This window comes from Bacillus rossius, chromosome 3 (genome assembly GCF_032445375.1).
Source record: "Bacillus rossius redtenbacheri isolate Brsri chromosome 3, Brsri_v3, whole genome shotgun sequence".
NCBI classification, from domain to species: Eukaryota; Metazoa; Arthropoda; class Insecta; order Phasmatodea; family Bacillidae; genus Bacillus; species Bacillus rossius.
The window spans coordinates 112,014,904-112,034,149 of NC_086332.1; the positions used below are offsets into that span (position 1 = coordinate 112,014,904).

Sequence of the window (19,246 nt, forward strand, 5' to 3'; positions counted from 1 at the left end):
AAATTAAATTTTGTTATATTCAGCCTTCTTTAACGCCTTAGGTGCATTGAAACTTCCTAGTTTAAAATAATTGAAGAATTTGAACTAGCTCAGTCTAATAATAAAATTGGATGGTGTGTATGATAGGTTTTCAAAGACTTTGAAGGTTAGTTGGCAAACTTTATTTAATGGAACAAATGAAAAATCATTTCATCAAACATTAATGTCCCTATTATGTTGTCAAACATCATTGTAGACAAAAAGTCTGGCGATGTTCAGGGTCTCAAGCAATAACACTAAATCGTTCGTAATTCGTATCCGTAACATGTAACAGAGAAAAGGAGGCCGACATCTCCCCCGGACAAATAGTTTCAAGGTCAAGGAAACCTTATTCTTGTATCCTTGCCGCTCGCACATTGTGTACCATACTGATAACAAGATTCGTGCAATTCTTACATTTAAGTATCTTTACACATTTTTTCTATACATATCTAGTGTGTGCTTGGTAAATCGCATCGCATATGCTTGTGCCAAAGAAAATAGTAAGAATAGAAAGTTCACTTCACTTAATTTAATGTTTTACTATAGAGCAAATTCAGCAGAACTCAATACTGTGTAGCAAGGAGAAACATGGATACCATGGACTCTAGCACTGTTTATAAAAGTGGAGGGAAATTTCATTATCACCTACTTTTAACTAGAAGTAATATTATTGTTAAAAGCGTGCATAGGAATTCTAACAAAAAAAACTATCCTGTAATTTGTTTTAAAACTAATTTTCATGTTCTCTTTGACATACCGTAATGTTTAATGGAAGCAAAAATAAACCTATATTTATTTTTCAAATCATTGTTTGTAGCTCCCATTTATTATTTAAGGTTTATATGACCAAAAAGCATTTTTGAGTCTTTAATACTTTTTCAGGGATAACATAAAGGGAAATACGTTTACAAGCATATAATTATATATGTCAGTTTTTGGAAATGAAAAGAACGTTTTCGAATTATTTTACACTGGGTACTTATTATAGCAGTAAATAGCACAGAGGCCTATTATGTCGGTTCTGCTCCGCATCTTATTTCAACGGTACATGCTGCGAGAATACACATTCGAAAACAGGTCAAATTATCACACTGTATTCTTCATTATACAATTATTGATGTATACTTTGGAGCCGTAAAAAACATTTCTTCGGATCCTTTTTACACAAATACACTCTTATTGTTTTAATATTTCTGAAATTCATAACCGTAACAAATCTCCTTAAATCTTAAATACGAAACAACTCTCGCTAGGAGCGCTGAACGCATTGGTGTACACGATTTCCAGTGTGTGTCCGGTATTGAGTTCTATAGTATTTCTTATTGTTTCAATTAAGGATCGTATCAATCAATTCGTACTATATATATAAAATTTATTATAGTTAAAGGACAATTATTTATATTATGAATAAGCTGTATTAATGAATTGTTTATCAATTCAGATAATTATGTAAGATAGATTCTAAGACAGACTAACCTACATACTGCAGTCGTTAGTGGTGCGAATTACGGAATATTTTTATATCACACTCTTATGAACACCATAACCGCTGCAATAGTGCATAAATCACTTTGACTGATACATAAAATATAGAGATCGAAATTCGCAGTTTATTAAATGGTGGGTAAGTTAAGGGGGTAGAAATGGAGGAGTGTTTTTGATGCGACCCCATTGCTTGAAGGGTGTGGGAAAATCAGGGGTTGTAGGACATACAATTCATGACCCCCTTAGTACATAAGGTATCAAAGTCTGTTACAGACCTTACTGCAAGGGGTAACCAAAGGAAGAAGAAAATAATATCACTGTTTTAGATTACGCAAAATTGTTTTAAGTCATACATTTTCTCAGTAAATTTTGTCTTGAATTTTTTATAACTGCAGCTGTTATTGAAAAAGAATGAAAAAAAAAGTTTTAATGATTAACCAGGAATATAAATGAGCTATGTTGTTAATTTTTCTCTAGGAATTTCACATTTATTGGGTAAATTATGAAACATATTTTGGTTAAAAAACTAGTTAAACGTCCCAATCAAAGTATTTTTCATTCCCAATTAACTTTGTACTTTGCGAGGTCAGAAATAACGAGTTCAAATATTTGTTGCCGCTTAGTGTTATCTGTCGGAGCATGCTTTATCTATTTCGTTAGTTGGTTGACCTGTGCCGCACACTGAAACAACATTTCTTAGTTACTCTTATTATCACTGTAAGTTCTGTGTTCCTTTTGCTTTTCTTCTGTACTGTGTCCCACACAAGCCTGGCCCTAATAAAGCCCAATTTTTTAGTAGTCCGTCCGTCGGCTCGCCGAATGATTACAGCACCTCGGACGTCCGACCGTCACTGTGTATATTTCAGATCAGTGCTGCTTTAATTGTGGGTAAAATATCTCACAAGGGCCCATGCTAAGCACTTAATCACATTCTTCAATAACCAGAACGAAAACATAAACAGTAGACGCCAGCTTCAAGGAGAGCCAAGATTCCGACTCTGAAGACGAGGTCACTCATCGAAGAGAGAGAGAGAGAGAGAGAGAGAGAGAGAGAGAGAGAGCGGGAGAGAGAGAGAGAGTGTGTGTGTGGTATCTTCTCTAAGTAGCCGGAAAGGGTCTCGAGTATTCTTCACATAGGTGCTCATTCCGACCCCTGGACTCGAACAATGCCACTTAGGCTCTTAATGCACATAGCGTCCAATCATTAGCAGTATGTATTAAGAAATTATAATTGTTATATTTAGTCTTGTTGGTTTATACAATTCAAGTCAACTGACATATTTCAGTTAGACAACTCACGACACTAAACATAACAAGATATAAGTATGTTTATATTATTAGGTAAGCTGCATTACATACGTGTTACATTTGCTTAAGGAATAACTTAAAGGCCCATTACTTGTACGTCATGGTTTGTAAGTTTACGTTTGTCGGCCCGGTCGCACCGACGCCGAACAAAGTGAGAAGTGCCAGCGCAGGACTCGAAGTGGGCTGTTTGCCTGAGCGCGCGACACGAGGGAAGCCTGGGACACTAGCGACGCTGCTCCACGCCACCCTCACCCCCCCCTCCCCCCCACGCTTGCCCTTCCTAGCTTTATGTCAAATGGAAAAGGAAGTTTTAAATTGTTCCAAGTGCTCTCGTATTAGAAAAACTTTCAGTGATTTTATTACCTCATATAATGATGCGATTTCACAGATTTTTACCAGTAGTATTTATAAAACTTACCCATTAATAATGTATCAGGAGAGAATTTAAAAATACATAAGCAAATTCTCGACGAAAATTAAGTTCAGGTTGGTTTAAATACTTTGTTTTAAATATTTCCTACACGGCGCACGAGTCCAGAGCCTTGCGTTTGGAGGTGATGCCGCACTAGATATATGTACCAGGAAGCATGGCACTTACCATTCAGCCTCACTGACACAAATATACGCAACGGCTAAGCGGATAGTTCAGTTTCCGTGCTCTGCCCGTCTGGGCGAAACACTATTTTGCTGCAATTCAGGGGCGCAAATCTAGGATTCGCTATTTTTTTGGAGGGGGGGAGGGGTAATTAAATTTTACGTTGGAAAATCCCGCATCACGGCTCGTTCAGAAGGGGTCTGTATGAGTATACAGACATGTCAAAAGAAAACATGTTTCTGTCTTCAGGAATTTTTCTTCAATAATACTCCATTGTAATATTAAACTACTTTTATGGTATACCCATGAAGTTCAAAACCACTAGTTGTTCTAGGCAATCATGCATGCAATAAGCTGAAAACTATATGATATTCAAATGTTTTCTTTAAAATACAGTTTTGCTAATTATTATTACGTTCATTATTCCCGTCACTGTTAACGATTTTGCAAGCGAAAGCGCAAGCGAGCTTTCACAGTGAGGGCTTTTCAATTACAAGGGAGTCCGACGCCCCCCTCCTTTTTTCTTATGTACACTGGGATCTTCGCACATGTTGACAATCATAAATACATAAGCGTTGAGGCGACTGCTATCTTGCGGTGCGTCCGCCGAACTAGAAGTCGGCAGAGACCTCCTATTCCATCTAGCGGCGAACTACGGAAACATTACAACTGGGCGTGTTTGTTGTCATTCTGTTATCATGTCCAAGTGCAAGTAGAAATAAGACAGCATTCGCCTGTTATTTGGCTTCCCTAAAAAAAAGTATTATATTTTTACAAATACTTTTTACACGTCCCTACCACCTTTTCGCTAAGCGGCGTTTGTATTTATAATTAAGATAGATAGTATTTTAGGTTGCTAGGAAGAAGATTTATCGACGGCGTCCAGACGCGGACCAATTTTAGAACAGTTGTATTTTCGACAGTTGGCAGTATTGTCTAGTCACCTGACTTGTTTGGCTGACGGAGCGCTAACTAGCACCGACTTGAGGAGGCCCCGCGCCCTGCTCAGGACTCCGAGACGACCAGTGTTGTTGCGCGGAGGACACCAGGCGGGTGCATTGTTATTTAAAGAGTGAGCTGTCGAGGGTCGGTATAATTAGCCCGAGGACATACGCGACACACGCCTCGCAGTGAGGGACTAGCGGGAAGATGTGCTCCAGGGGCGTCCTGCACCAGGCGGACAGCGATGAAGCCGGCCTCCTCAGGCACCCGCAGCTCGACTGCTTCTTCGACGACAGAGGTGAGGCCTCAGATCCCGAGTCGACGGAGGTCACGGTCACGGGGGAGCTGGGGGCATGTTCGCCCGCCCGGGTGACTCGCGAGCGCGCACGCACACGTATATGAAAAGATTTTTCTTGGCATTTAAAGCTTTTGCCGTATACTTTAATTCATTAAGAGAACAACTTAATTTAAACCAGCTATGATATGTTTGTTTTTTCTATCTTTGTTTCAACGTCCCTCCCCCCACGTTATATAATGTTAGGTAACCGAAACCTATGTAAGTATTAAAACTCCTATTTACGACATTTTGCCAATAATTTTACGTAGTCTATATTTTGGATTTGGAATGTGGTATGTAGGAAACGGAAATCAGTCTAATTGTCGTTAGAATACTTTCCAGTAGAGTCCCTGCTCGTTCATTAGCGCTTGATTGTAACCGTTTTTGTTTTCTGTAGCGTTTGGGTACGCTTAGGTATCATGTTTAGACTAAAGAGCCCAAGTGTTTATTCTCCAAAGTGTGTTCTGTTTAACCGAGCATTGCTATATCGTGTATTGTTTTTTCGAAAGTGACCTTGAGGGGCCAAGGTCATCACAAACATCCTTGCGCGTAGAAGCGATGGCAACAAGCACTGCTCGCGCTGAGCACGCTGCAAGCAGCAGGGGCGCGGAGGCTCTTACTGTAAGGTGTCCGTGCGCTGGGATAGGCTTATGTGGCTGCTGTCATCGTGAGGCGCGGCGGCGACTCCGACACGCCTATTCTTGACGCTGCCGGAATAATTCCGGTAGCGGAATTATCCGCAAGTTTCAACCCGCTAGACAGCTAAATGTCTATTCTTGAAACTGCTACTGCTGCTACCGGAATCGACATGGTCGGGTTTATGAAATGTCTTTATAGAAGTGTGGCAACGTTCAATATTGTGTTGACGTCACTGGTAGAAGGCCAATCACAACGAGGGAAGGACCATTTATTATTAAAAGTTAAATGTTTTCATTATACTCGTATCTTTTCTCTAGTTGATGGTCGTGGAGGTTATGTAATATGTATAATAAATACAAAACTAATAATTACAAATGAATGGTATGGCTTATATGAAAAAAAATCGGGGAAATATATTGTGTTATGAAATGAACAACTTTATTTAATGTTAGAAAAAGTAATACAAACATACAAATATTTGCGAAAATATTTACAAATTCATGTGGTTTTTTTTATTAAAATTTACAATTCTTATCCCTTAAAAGTACTCGTTTTTTAGTTTATTGTTTCTGCTTACTTGATAGAATTTAAAATTCTTATCACTTAAAAGTAATCGTTTCTTAGTTTGTTTCTGCTTACTTTGCCGCAACTTTTTATGTTAGTGTAAAATTTTAGGTGAAAATAAATGTTATGAGGTGTTTCTTGATTCAGCAAACAATTGTGAATGTGCACATTAAGATTTTTATAACTGCAAGTCAATACAAAATTATAAAATTTTATGAACATCATCTGGCAATTATCTCATGGTGCGGGGGAAAATGGGTAAAAGTTCCGTATTGCGTATCCAAGTTAACCTGTGATCCTGTACACCTGATCCTGTGGTACATGATGCTTATTTTTTTAGCAGTGGGCAGGCGCGTAGCGCCGACGCATTTCGCGCGACAGCGCGAAATGTGAAGTTATTTATCATATATGTAATTTATTTTTTACATCAGGTTTCGCGCTGTCGCGCGAAACAAGTCGGGGCTACACGCCTTCCCACTGATAAAAAAAATAAGCATCATATAACACAGGATCAGGTGTACAGGATTATGCCATTAGAATCAAAGGTATATCTGGATACACCTGGATAAGCAATACAGAACTTTGACCAAAGTTTGTTATTTTTTGGTGTAGGGGCTTCTTGAAAACAATCTTATGAATGTATCAACAAAATCTTTCAACTATATCTTCTTTCATCATTTATTTAATAATACTTGTGTGGGTTTTCATCGGTGTGTGTTGTTTTCAATCATATTATTTGCGGGGTAGGGATGTTAGCTCTGTTTGCAAGATAGGGAAGGGTAAATAGAATAACCTTTATTTTCACAATCACTTATCATTGTGGGAAATTCATATATAAGTGGACTCATTTCGAGTACTTTTCAATTCCGGGATGGTTGTACTTTTAACGAATACATGTGCATAATCTAACTACCACTATAGTTTTGTTCCATCAAAACATGACACACGATTGCAATATTTGGTGTCAAAAACGAATTACGTAATATGGAAACTATGTTACCGGTATTGTATTTATCATAATATACGTCAAATAAGCCACAAATTTATACACAGCAAAAATTTCAATGTTTTTAATACTAAGTTGGTACCATATTAAGTACTTAATGGAAGATGGTAAATATAACTTTCGTAACGTAATATTTAAATACCTGCCATTGCAAATCACACAAACAAATGTAATAATACTTTAAACATTAAATATTAGTTAAATTGCTACACAAGTTTTCTCGCCACGCACACACGAATTTTGAAGGTTGAAAGCATCACATGGCGTATTATTTTTATCCGAATAATCACATAACATAATGAGGCGAATAAGTTATTTCTGGTTTTAAATGAAGTAATCTAATATAAGTATATAAACACACGCATTATTAAACAAGATATGTAGCTAACCTAAACTAACCAAACATACAAACGATTTAAATATTCTTCAGAACCATAACAGAGACTCCATTTTAGACAAATCATGGTTTCAAAGAACAAAAAACGCTCAAATCTCTACCGGAATTGTGATTCCGCCAGCTCACGAGGTGGCGGAATATATCCGGTAGTTTGTGACGTAATTCCGATACATAATTCCGCTAGCGAGTGTTCAAGAATAGGGTTTAGCAAATTTCTGGTGGAATCAAGTAATTCCGCTAGTGGAATTCTTCCAGCAGCGTCAAGAATAGGGCCCCAGGTGTTTTGTCACTTTCAAGTGCATGGCGCATGGCATTAGCGTGGTTCTGTGCAGACGTGGCACACGTGAACTTGACATGCTAGCGCGCCTAGTATATTTCACCTACTGAGGAATGTGCTCAGCAAGTTCACCAGATCGCCATACAGGTAAAGTTAGCAGCTTCTGAGTATCAAGCTGGCATAGCTATACACGCGGTGGACGCGCTTTGAAAGAACAAGAAGGATGCTAGTACATGCTGTATCACTGGATAGCATTTGAGTTACTGCCACAAGATGAGTAAACACGTATGCAAGTTGTTGCCCACCAAGGCTAATTCACACAGTCCTAATAAGGTAATAAATGTTCAAAGAGTTATTTTTATGAACCTTCTTGAATTATTTTATTCTTTAGTGTAATATTAAGACAAGAACCCTTACTTTATAGTATTCTCTTGAAAAACATTTACATTGATGTTTTATCTTTCATAATAACACTTATTATATTATTCTTTTTTTTATACATTTATGCTGTAGTTTCACTTTATAACCACGTAAGTCAATTCGTTTTTCTTAATGTTTCCAAGGCCAAGATAAACTATCTTTCTTCCCTTTCTTCCAACTATATACATCTTTTCCCCTTCAATAATATTTGAACTCGCTTAGAGAAATACATAAATAAATTTAACCCACCTGCAATCATGATTGAATTTTATATTAAAATAAACAAAATGGATTCTGAACAGTAAAATTTACACACAATAAAAAAAAACAGTTCTGATATTACTAATAAATTATTAAAAATGCTTGTAATTAAAACGAACTCGTGTGTGACTATTTTCTTCTTCAAGATAATAAATCAGTAGAGCCTACTGAACGGGACACACAGCTGTTAACTGGGCCTCTGCGCACATCTCCGTGGAGGGAGTGGTGGTAGTCGACATTCGCTGGAGCGCTTTATGTGGCATCGCACATGAATTTAGCTGGAGAATTATTTAGAGGGAAAGTAGGGATGCAATACATACTTATCTTGTGGAGCTAATTAATTTGAAAATGTTAGATTACGCATTCTTGCCACCCGTGCAACTTATGAACCGTAAAAAAAATCTGTATAATTTCTTTCTCACAATAAAGTCATAATCACTTATATGTTCACATGTCATGCACCTTTGCCATGTCTACTCTCGAAAAAAAAAAAAAACACTTTTGCTAGTATTTGATAAGATATCTGTGGTATGTATATATTGGCCGGAGTGAGTCCAGGAGTAGGAGTGAGGTGCCGGTGACCGCCATCTTGGATTGTGATGTCACGATGGCCATATTGGATGACCTTGAACACGGAGGCCATTTTGGATCCGCCACTTTGTTTAGTGCCATTTTGTTTTCTGCAATTTTTATTTCTAGAACATTCCGTTATCTTGGAATGGTATGCCCTACTTCCTAATGTTTCACTTTTAGTTACGGTCGCCATCTTGGATCGGATTTCACAATAATTTTTTTTCGATTCTGACGACTCAGCCGCTATCTTGTTTTTTTTCTATTCTGCTAGAGGCTGCCATCTTTGATCTCTGTTTCTGCTGTTTGTTTCTATCTTTGCATCAGAATAGCTCTGTCTCACGCACATAAGGTCTATGTTCCATTACCTGTCAATGTTATTGTGGTCTTTATCGACATATTACATGTAATTTTTTTATACAAAATACATTGGAACCATGGTGATTCGAACCATGACAACTCTAACCTCTGGGTTGGAAAACATACACCTTTGACCTCGCGTTCATCAAGACATTTAACAGACCGATGATTAATTAATGTTTCTAAAAATAACATATATTTGGACTTTTAATTTTTTTAATTTGAAGGAATAATAGCATAAGCTGCTAGAGGGAAATGCCACCATCTTTATTTTCAAGACTAGCTACCAGGAGCGCTGGTTAACACACATCTGCTAGAGGGCGCCGCCGCCATCTTGTTTTAAAGTAATCGATACAAGGAACACTAACTAGTGTCATGTAGTACACACATCTCCTAGAGGGCAACATCGCCATATTAATTTAATTTTTACCCACTAGATTGCAGTAGTATACCATGCCATTCACCATCTTGTAGGCTGTCTTGGCCGCCATCTTGCAAATTTTTAATATTTTGCTAGAAATTTTGGAAAAGTTCTATAAATTAAAAAGATCACTTTTCAAAATAATGATTGATTTGATCGATATCCGTCCTTGGTTAGATCCTTGACTGATGAAAAAAATAATTAAATTAAAATGACCATAAAATTACAGGTTTGAGGGAAAAAAACAAAATTACAAATAAACAAAATTTTACGTACAGTAGAATCAATATACAACGACTTCGCTTGTAACGACTAACCGCTTTTAACGACGATAATGTTTACTCAAGTTAGGTTTCATATTTAGGTACTGAGAAAATAAACCGTTTAGTGCGACTCCGTTTTAAGTGACCAACTGCTTATAGCGACCATTAATTATGAATATTATATTACGTCCGGTTAAAACGACGCACAATGTTTTGTTTACACAACCTACCAATACCTCGGCGCCCCAACTTCACCCGCCCCCTTTATTGGCGCGTGAATCACAGTTAGTGTTTGTCACTTGTTATGACAAGTTATTAAAGCTCGACAAAAGCACATCCCCATATTGAAAACTTGAAAAAAATAACCCTGGTGTTTCTGCCTCCAAACACGACATCAGTGTTACAACACATGGATCAAGGGATTATTCGAGCTTTGAAATCACATTTTCGTAAAAACCTTGTCCTGAAAATGATCCAGTTACTAGACGGCCGCGGAATCAGTAGTGTTGAGTACCCAAATATCACTGCTTGATGCTATTCTAATGATTCAAGATGCCTGGACCCAACTCAAGCAAGGGACAATTTTTAACTTACAAACACGCTGGTTTTATCCGAAGCAATGTAGACTGTAGCATAACTTCGAACGCAGATGATTTTAACGAAGGAGACGACGTATCGCTGAACACTTGGGTGAGGGCTATTGATAAGCATCAGTTACCCTTAACAAACGAGGACTTTGAACAATACGTGTGTGTCGACGATGCTGTCGCCACTTGTAAAGAACCGTCTGATGAAAACATTGTGGAAAATATCATCGCCAAAGACGCGAATAGCAAAGATAGCGATGGTGATGATGACGAACCAGCGGAGAATCACCCTACCGTGAGTGTGTCTGATGTTCTGAAGGCTGGGGAAATGCTCAATGTGTTTGTTCAGACTAACTTCGATGATGATCTAATGAAAATAATAATGTCACGAATTCACAATGCTGTTTGAAGTTCTTACTACCGAACAAAAGCTTGTCAAAAACAAACTCAAATAACAGACTTTCTACGTTAGTAAGAAACAGAGTTTTTCATGTAGTGCGTAATTTATCTCTTTGTATTACATTACATTATGTACCTATGTTTATAATTGAAATGTGTAAGAACCATTAAAATAAAGTATATGTGATTATATATCCTACAAAATGTTTTATTTACCTAAACAGTTTTGTACGTCATCCGGTTAGTACGACATAGTTTCGCCGGTCCCTTGAAGGTCGTTATATCCGGATTCTACTGTAATTTATACTCTACAAGCATTTGTCGATTTCTACAGTCTTTTTAGAAGATGACGCAAGTCCTTTACATGATCTGACACATGTTTTTAGGGCATTTCCTCATGGCAGTCGATTAACCAGACATGTCCAGTTGGTGGTCAGACACAGTTTTTGGTTAGGCTAACATGTCCGTTGGCAGTCAGGCACTGGCAGTCGGTTGGTCGGGCTAAAACATCAAATTAGGGGTAAGGTATGTCCAGTAGGTGGCTAGACACGACCTGTTGGTGGTCAGACACATTCAGTTGTTGACCAGGCACATCCAGTCGGTGGCAAGGTATGCTCAGCCGGTGGCCAAGCATGTTTGATAGTTTGGACAGAGACATCCAACAGGTTGTCCAGGCACAACTAGTAGATAGGTCAGACATGTCCATTTGGTGGTCAGGCACATACAGTCAGTAGCCAAGAGGTCTAATTTTTAGATACTCGGCGAACATTTTAAACAGGCCATGAAATATGTCAAACATATAGACAGGCGGCTCAAGCACGAGACCAGTCATGATCTGACTAGAGACTTAACGATGCATAGTCAAAGAAAATGACGAAAATTTGTAAGCACATTCGTCAAAAAAGGAGGCAAATACAAGAGAAGGAAGCACATTTGGAAGCACTTACAAAAAAAAACACATTTGACAAAAAGGAAGCACATTCGTCACAAAGGAAGCGCAGTTTGGAAGTACATTTAACGAAAAGAAAGTATGTTGGACTAAGAGGAAGCACTTTTGAAGCATATTTAAAAGGGAAGCACATTTAACGAAAAGGAAGCACATTTGGAAGCACATTAAAAAAGGACGCACATTTTGACGAAAATTAAACTTGGCCTGATACGATTTCATCAGAGGTGAGGCCTTACTTAAGGCGCTCGAGTTTAAAGTCGGGAGCCGCAGAAGGGTGTACCAACTAAATGCAGTGAGAAGTACGGTCCCTAGGCAAAAAAGAATGACCTGGATAATAATTGAAAACATCACTGCCTGTTTACTATTTAATATTCCTGCTTGGCATCGGCTTGGTACATTAAAATACAGAACCATTTACACAAATCTACCGAAGATCTAGATCTCGCATTAAAGAAAAGGACATCTAATGTAATCACATATTATAAACACTATATTACGGGTAATTTTACAAATATTTATAAAGGATAAGTTTTTCCCTAACAGGTCCGTTGATTACACTCCTGGATGACGTAATTGTCTATAAATGTTATTTAGGCACAATTCCGAATATTCTGGTCTAACCGGACTCTCGTTTCGACGTAATTATGCGAGTCTCACATCCCGCACCACAGCAACGTGATAAGTCTGGCTTGCAGTTTACGTAAATTCTCACGTAGCGTAAAAAAGAGAAGTAGAGTTTATTTCGCCCAATTACGATTCAAGAAACTAGCAAGATAATGAATTTGAGTTTATGATCAGTCAAGTCTCTCTGCTCATAGTTTTTCCTTGAAAAACCAACCCGGTGTCCGGCTGTTAATAGCGGTTGCGTCGAGGCTTACTTGTAGTTGCGCAGCATGGTGGACGATAACCCGGGCTGGGCACTGGTCGATGCGTAGGTGAATGGAACAGCCTTTTCCATTTTAGCAGCGGCGCAACACGCCTGCACCCGACGAGCCGAAGTCGACTCCACCAGCCGCCAGCACCGTCTCCCCGCTCGCCAGCCGCAGACCGTCGCAGGTTAACGCGTCACCATGACGTCATAAGGCTTCGCGCGCCGCGCGGTGTTGGCTCGCGGAAACACACACAAGCGCAGCGCCGTGAATGTCCGTAATGCTTATGTTTTAATCAATCTTCAGGACGAAAATGAACCAAGTGCCAAACATATGATATAATTAATTACCAAATTAAAAGGAGGCGTGGCAAACGCCTCAATATCCCCCCCTTAAAAAAAAACTAAATTAACACCAAAAACCAAAGAAATTTAGGTAGCTTCGAGCCACTATAAGGCGAGAAAACGGGGAAGCACTCAAAACACGCCATTCAAACAAACGACCTCAAAGAAAAGCAAGAAGAAAAAAGCACACAGAGAGAAAAAACACGCGAAGAAAAACACAAAAGAGAGACAAAAAAAAACAATGATTAAGACCAAACAATGCTTTGTGCCACTTTCCCGTTTACTCGTTAACATACAACAACATACTTCAAAAAAAAATCTCTATTCACATGACTAAAAAGGGCAAAAACAATCATTTACTTTGATCGGGTGTGAACCTCTTAAGATGACTAATATGCGCCTTACGTGTCTCAAAACTTTTGTCCACACGCTGCAAAAGAACGGTTACTCCCCCTAAATGCCTTATCACCTTGTAAGGCCCCTGGTAAGAAAACTCTAATTTAGCGGTTTTGTGCAGCGCTTTGTTACTGATGGGAAAACTTTTGCAGAGCACCCAGTCTCCCACCTTAAAAGGATTTTCCAAGCGCCCCTTATTATATTGTTTCGCAACCTTATTCTGAGCGTTCTGGAGATTTTTTATAGCTTCTACCCATTTACTTTCTAATAAACGTGGACTACTGATCGCCCATAATTCCTCTCCTATACCCCAAACATTTAAAAGAGGGTGTGGTATTTTCCGCCCCAGAAATAATTCGGCGGGAGTGAAATGAGTGGCGTCATGTTTAGCCATGTTAAATCCTAAACTCAGCATATCCAAATTTTCATCCCACTGGCGATGGTCTTGATGATGATAAATAGTAAGTGCAATCTTGATATTTTTATTCACTCTTTCTACCAGGTTTGGGCAAGGATAATGCGGGCTGGTGTTAATGTGGCAAATTCCCCAACGAAAACACATGTTCCCAAATATTTGACTATTGAAATAGGCCGCATTGTCAGAAACCACATTCTCAGGTGCTCCAAAAATTTGCCATATTCTTTGCGTAAGAGCCTTGACAATTCTCGCCGCTTTCATGTCAGATAAAGGTAAAAAAAAATTAAATTTAGTGAAACCATCCACAATAATCAAAAGACAATTATTTCCCTCTCGAGATCGAGGCAAAGGACCAAAAATATCTATGAAAACCTTCTCCCAGGGACGCGTGGGCAGAGAAACGGAGTATTTACCCAATTTCGAATTTACGGTTTGTTTACTTAACAGGCAACTTTCACACGTGTTAACATGATTTTGCACATCTCTTTTCATATCCGCCCAATAGACTTCATCTCTCAATTTATGATATGTCTTGTCCACTCCTCCATGACCCCCAAACGCACTATCGTGATAATATTTTAGCACCATAGGCCGTAAGAGCTTAGGAATATAAAGTCTTTTCTCTTTCCCACTTTGTTGATAATATAATCTATGCTTCACTAACACGAAATTCTTATTCTTGCCCTGCAGTAAATCCCGCATTATATTTTGCCCTTCCAAATCTTGTTCTAACACCTCCGCTACTTTGTTGAATAGTTCTGGCTCCACAGTAAAACGCCCACACCTGATTACTTCACTCTCGTCTTCCAAATCCTGTTCACCGCCTTCCTCCTCAAACATCCGCGAAAGGGCATCCGCGACCACATTGTCCTTTCCCTTTACATGAATTATTTTGAACCTAAACCTAGTGAGCCTCATTACCCACCGCCCTATTTTCCCTAGTTGTCTCGGATGCGAAAACAACCAGGTCAAAGCCTGATTATCCGTGTAAAGGTCAAATTCGTCATGCTCTAGATAAGTGTCAAAACGTTCCAAAGCATACACGCAAGCAAGGGCTTCCTTTTCATATGTGCTATAACCTTTTTCATGTCTATTAAGTGTTCTTCCAGCAAACATAATGGGTTGTAGACCCTTGCCAAAATCTTGCAAGAGAACCGCGCCTAACGCGACACTCGAAGCGTCAACCTGCACTACAAATCGCCTCTGGAAATCTGGTAACGCTAACACCGGTGGGTGGGAAATGGCTTTTTTCAAACCGAGAAAAGCGGCCTCCTCTACCTCACCCCAATTAAAAATAACCCCTTTTTTTCTTAAATTATTTAAAGGGTAGCACAAATCCGCATAGTTCTCAATAAAGCGGCTAAAATAGCCCATCATGCCCAAAAATCTCATGATGCCTTTTACATTACGAGGTCTCGCGAAATTTACAATGGCCTCAATTTTGTCAGGGTCCATTACAATTTTTCCTTCCCCAACAATGAAACCCAGGAACCGAATTTTCTTTCTGGCCCAACAAACTTTTTCAGGATTGACTGTTAACCCTGCACCTCGTAATTTTTGCAAAACCCCTTCCACATGTTCCAAGTGTTCCTCGAAAGAATTAGAAAATATACAAATGTCATCCAGAAAACTAATGACATTTTTAAATTGATATTCTTTCAGAATGTAAGATAAGATACGCGATAAGCATTGTGAGCCAAAATTTACCCCGAAAGGCACTCTTTTCCATTGGTACTGTCCCCACGGGGTAACAAAAGCCGTGAACTTCTTGCTACTCTCCTCCAACATGCATTGGTGAAAAGCAGCATTAAGGTCTAACACCGTAAAATATTTCGCTTGCCCCAAATATTGCAGCACAGTTTCCACCTTGGGCAGCGGGAAACCATCTAGTTTTATGCGATCATTCAAGATTCGGTAGTCCAAGACTAAGCGATACTTCCCCGGTGTTTTTTTTTTTTACTAAAAAGGCGGGTGAAGCGTACTCTGAACTCGCTTCTTCTATAACATTTTGCTTAAGTAAATCATCTATGATTTCCCGAAAAACTAGCATTTTGGGAGGAGCACATTGATAGGGCACACACCTCACCGGACGTTGATCAATTAATTCAATCCGGTACGGCATCAATTCACATTTTCCCACCTTTTCCGTAATTACATCGGGATAACGAAAACAAATATCCCTGATTTCGTCCTTCTGTTTTTCTGTTAAGTGTTCCTCCACCCCCTTTAAACCTCCGCAACAAACTTCAAATTTATTCTTGGGTGCCTCAAGACTAATTTTGACTTTTTTATCAAACGCGAAGCATAACCTCCTATTCTTACAATCCACTATAGCTCCCGTGCCCTTTAAGAAATCCCATCCCAAAATCAATTCTTCGAGTAGTCCAGGCATTACCCAAAAATCACGTGTCCAGGCAAAATTTCCTATTTTAAAGTGCAAACGTACTTTCAAGGAGATTTTCCGGCTTTTCCCGTCAGCCAAATGTACCTCAAACCCTGGCTCCGTTTTTAAATTTTTTTTTAGTTCGGGATGTCTCGTTATTAACCTACTCAAAAACGCCTGCTGTACAAATGAATTGCTAGCCCCGGTATCAATTAAACCCGAGACTATCTCCTCATAAAAACTTACCCTGACACACATATTACTTCTAGCTTTCAATACCGCCAGACGATGCTTATTTTCAAAACGAAACCAGCTAACCCTTTTTTTTTTGTAAACAATTGCGAGACAAATGTCCCCACTTGCCACAAAACCCACACACTCGTCTAACGTTATTCCCCTGACCTTTACTCTGCTTCTTCTCTGCGCATTTAGCGATGAGATGGCTCTCACTGCCACATGCATAGCACTTCTTTCTAATTTTATATTTATTACTTTGATCATATGCTGAAATTTCGGACTTTACACCCACCTTATCAACTTCACTGCACCTATCCACTCTCGTGACATTGAAGTCCACTTCCCCATTTATCCCCACGCTACTTTCACCCTCTTTTAAAATGTTTGATTTTTCCTCCTCTTCGCATAAATCGGAAACCCAACACACATTATCCACCTCCACCGCCCAATTACTAATATCGAACAAGTTGGTGGGCCTCTCCACAAAGCTACACTCCCTCCTAATGTGGGGATGCAAGTTTTCTAAGACTAACCGTATCCACTCCATTTCCCTCATTTGGACATTAAGGGCCGAACCATGGTCCAAAATGTCATGTACATAACTCAAAGTTTTTTCCCCTTTTCTTTGAAAACGACGGGTTTTCTCTATTATAAGTTCCTCTCTAACTCTACAAGGACATAAATTTTCCCATAACGCCTCCTTGCAATCAACCCAGGACATATGACTCTTATAACGCGCAATGAGTATATCGTAAGCTAAGCCTGTGCAACGCGAAGCAACAGCTAAAATTAAATCGCTCTCATTGGAAAAATAATTTGCGTTAGCTAGCTTGTCCACGGCCATGCAAAACTCTAATATATCCTCTACATTTGCTGACTGCAGTTTCGGAACGTTTTCTAGTGATCGCAAAGCAAACTTATTTTTTAGAAAATTTGTACTAAGCGAGCCAGACCCACTCGCTTCAGCCTGTTCCATTTGCCACGAAACCCTTTCTCCTTTCAAATGCGCCACAAACTTTTGTCTTAAAACATCTATGCTTTCGTCCGCACTGTGCTCGACTGACGCAGCTTTTAAATTAGTCATAATCTCCTCTTTATGTAATTTATATATCCAAGCCAATGCCATACTGGTGATATAAAAAATCAAAAAGTATCTTAAACACCGAAAACTACCGCGTCTGCGACTCTGACCAGCAGAGTGGCGCAGTTTTGAGGCCTTACTTAAGGCGCTCGAGTTTAAAGTCGGGAGCCGCAGAAGGGTGTACCAACTAAATGCAGTGAGAAGTACGGTCCCTAGGCAAAAAAGAATGACCTGGATAATAATTGAAAACATCACTGCCTGTTTACTATTTAATATTCCTGCTTGGCATCGGCTTGGTACATTAAAATACAGAACCATTTACACAAATCTACCGAAGATCTAGATCTCGCATTAAAGAAAAGGACATCTAATGTAATCACATATTATAAACACTATATTACGGGTAATTTTACAAATATTTATAAAGGATAAGTTTTTCCCTAACAGGTCCGTTGATTACACTCCTGGATGACGTAATTGTCTATAAATGTTATTTAGGCACAATTCCGAATATTCTGGTCTAACCGGACTCTCGTTTCGACGTAATTATGCGAGTCTCACATCCCGCACCACAGCAACGTGATAAGTCTGGCTTGCAGTTTACGTAAATTCTCACGTAGCGTAAAAAAGAGAAGTAGAGTTTATTTCGCCCAATTACGATTCAAGAAACTAGCAAGATAATGAATTTGAGTTTATGATCAGTCAAGTCTCTCTGCTCATAGTTTTTCCTTGAAAAACCAACCCGGTGTCCGGCTGTTAATAGCGGTTGCGTCGAGGCTTACTTGTAGTTGCGCAGCATGGTGGACGATAACCCGGGCTGGGCACTGGTCGATGCGTAGGTGAATGGAACAGCCTTTTCCATTTTAGCAGTGGCGCAACACGCCTGCACCCGACGAGCCGAAGTCGACTCCACCAGCCGCCAGCACCGTCTCCCAGCTCGCCAGCCGCAGACCGTCGCAGGTTAACGCGTCACCATGACGTCATAAGGCTTCGCGCGCCGCGCGGTGTTGGCTCGCGGAAACACACACAAGCGCAGCGCCGTGAATGTCCATAATGCTTTTGTTTTAATCAATCTTCAGGACGAAAATGAACCAAGTGCCAAACAAACTATCATAACATATGATATAATTAATTACCAAATTAAAAGGAGGCGTGGCAAACGCCTCAGAGGGATACGATATCTTCACAAGGATACGATCTCGTCGCAGGTATACGATCTCGTCGCAGGTATACGATCTCGTCGCAGGTATACGATCTCGTCGCAGGTATACGATCTCGTCATAAGGATACGATATCGTCATAAGGATACGATATCGTCATAAGGATACGATATCGTCATAAGGATACGATATCGTCATAAGGATACGATACTACAGACTTCATTACACGCATTTAACGAAAAGGACGTACATTTACACAAAGATTCAATTCAGTAGGATATGACTCCGTCAGTAGTATACGATCGGTCATAGAATACGATAGGATACAGCTCCAACAGCTCCAGCGACATTTGGCTACAAAAATACAAGGCTACTTGGCCACGAAGCTACAAGTCTACGAGGTTGCAAGGCCACAAGACTACGGGGCTACGAGACTACAAGGCTACAACGCTACAACCATCTTTGTCTTCAACATCAACAACATTTGGCTCCAAGGTTGAGGCTATAAGGTTACGAGACTACAAGGCTACAAGGCTACAACGCTACAAGGCTACAGT

The 19,246-nt window shown here is 39.5% G+C and overlaps 1 protein-coding gene across 2 annotated transcripts in view; it reads left to right on the forward strand.

Annotated features, from left to right (window-relative positions):
* The window catches only part of LOC134531143 (AMP deaminase 2), a 224,518-nt gene that overhangs the window by 46,217 nt on the left and 159,055 nt on the right, over window positions 1–19,246 (forward strand). Inside the window, exon 1 of one of the 2 annotated variants that reach the window (XM_063366755.1) lies at window positions 4,350–4,649. The exons of the other annotated variant lie outside the window; for it this stretch is intronic. Coding sequence (XP_063222825.1) covers window positions 4,559–4,649 — 91 coding nt within the window. The 5' untranslated portion in view covers window positions 4,350–4,558. Of the gene's footprint in view, window positions 1–4,349; window positions 4,650–19,246 lie in introns of those variants that run through there. 2 annotated transcript variants of the gene reach the window in all.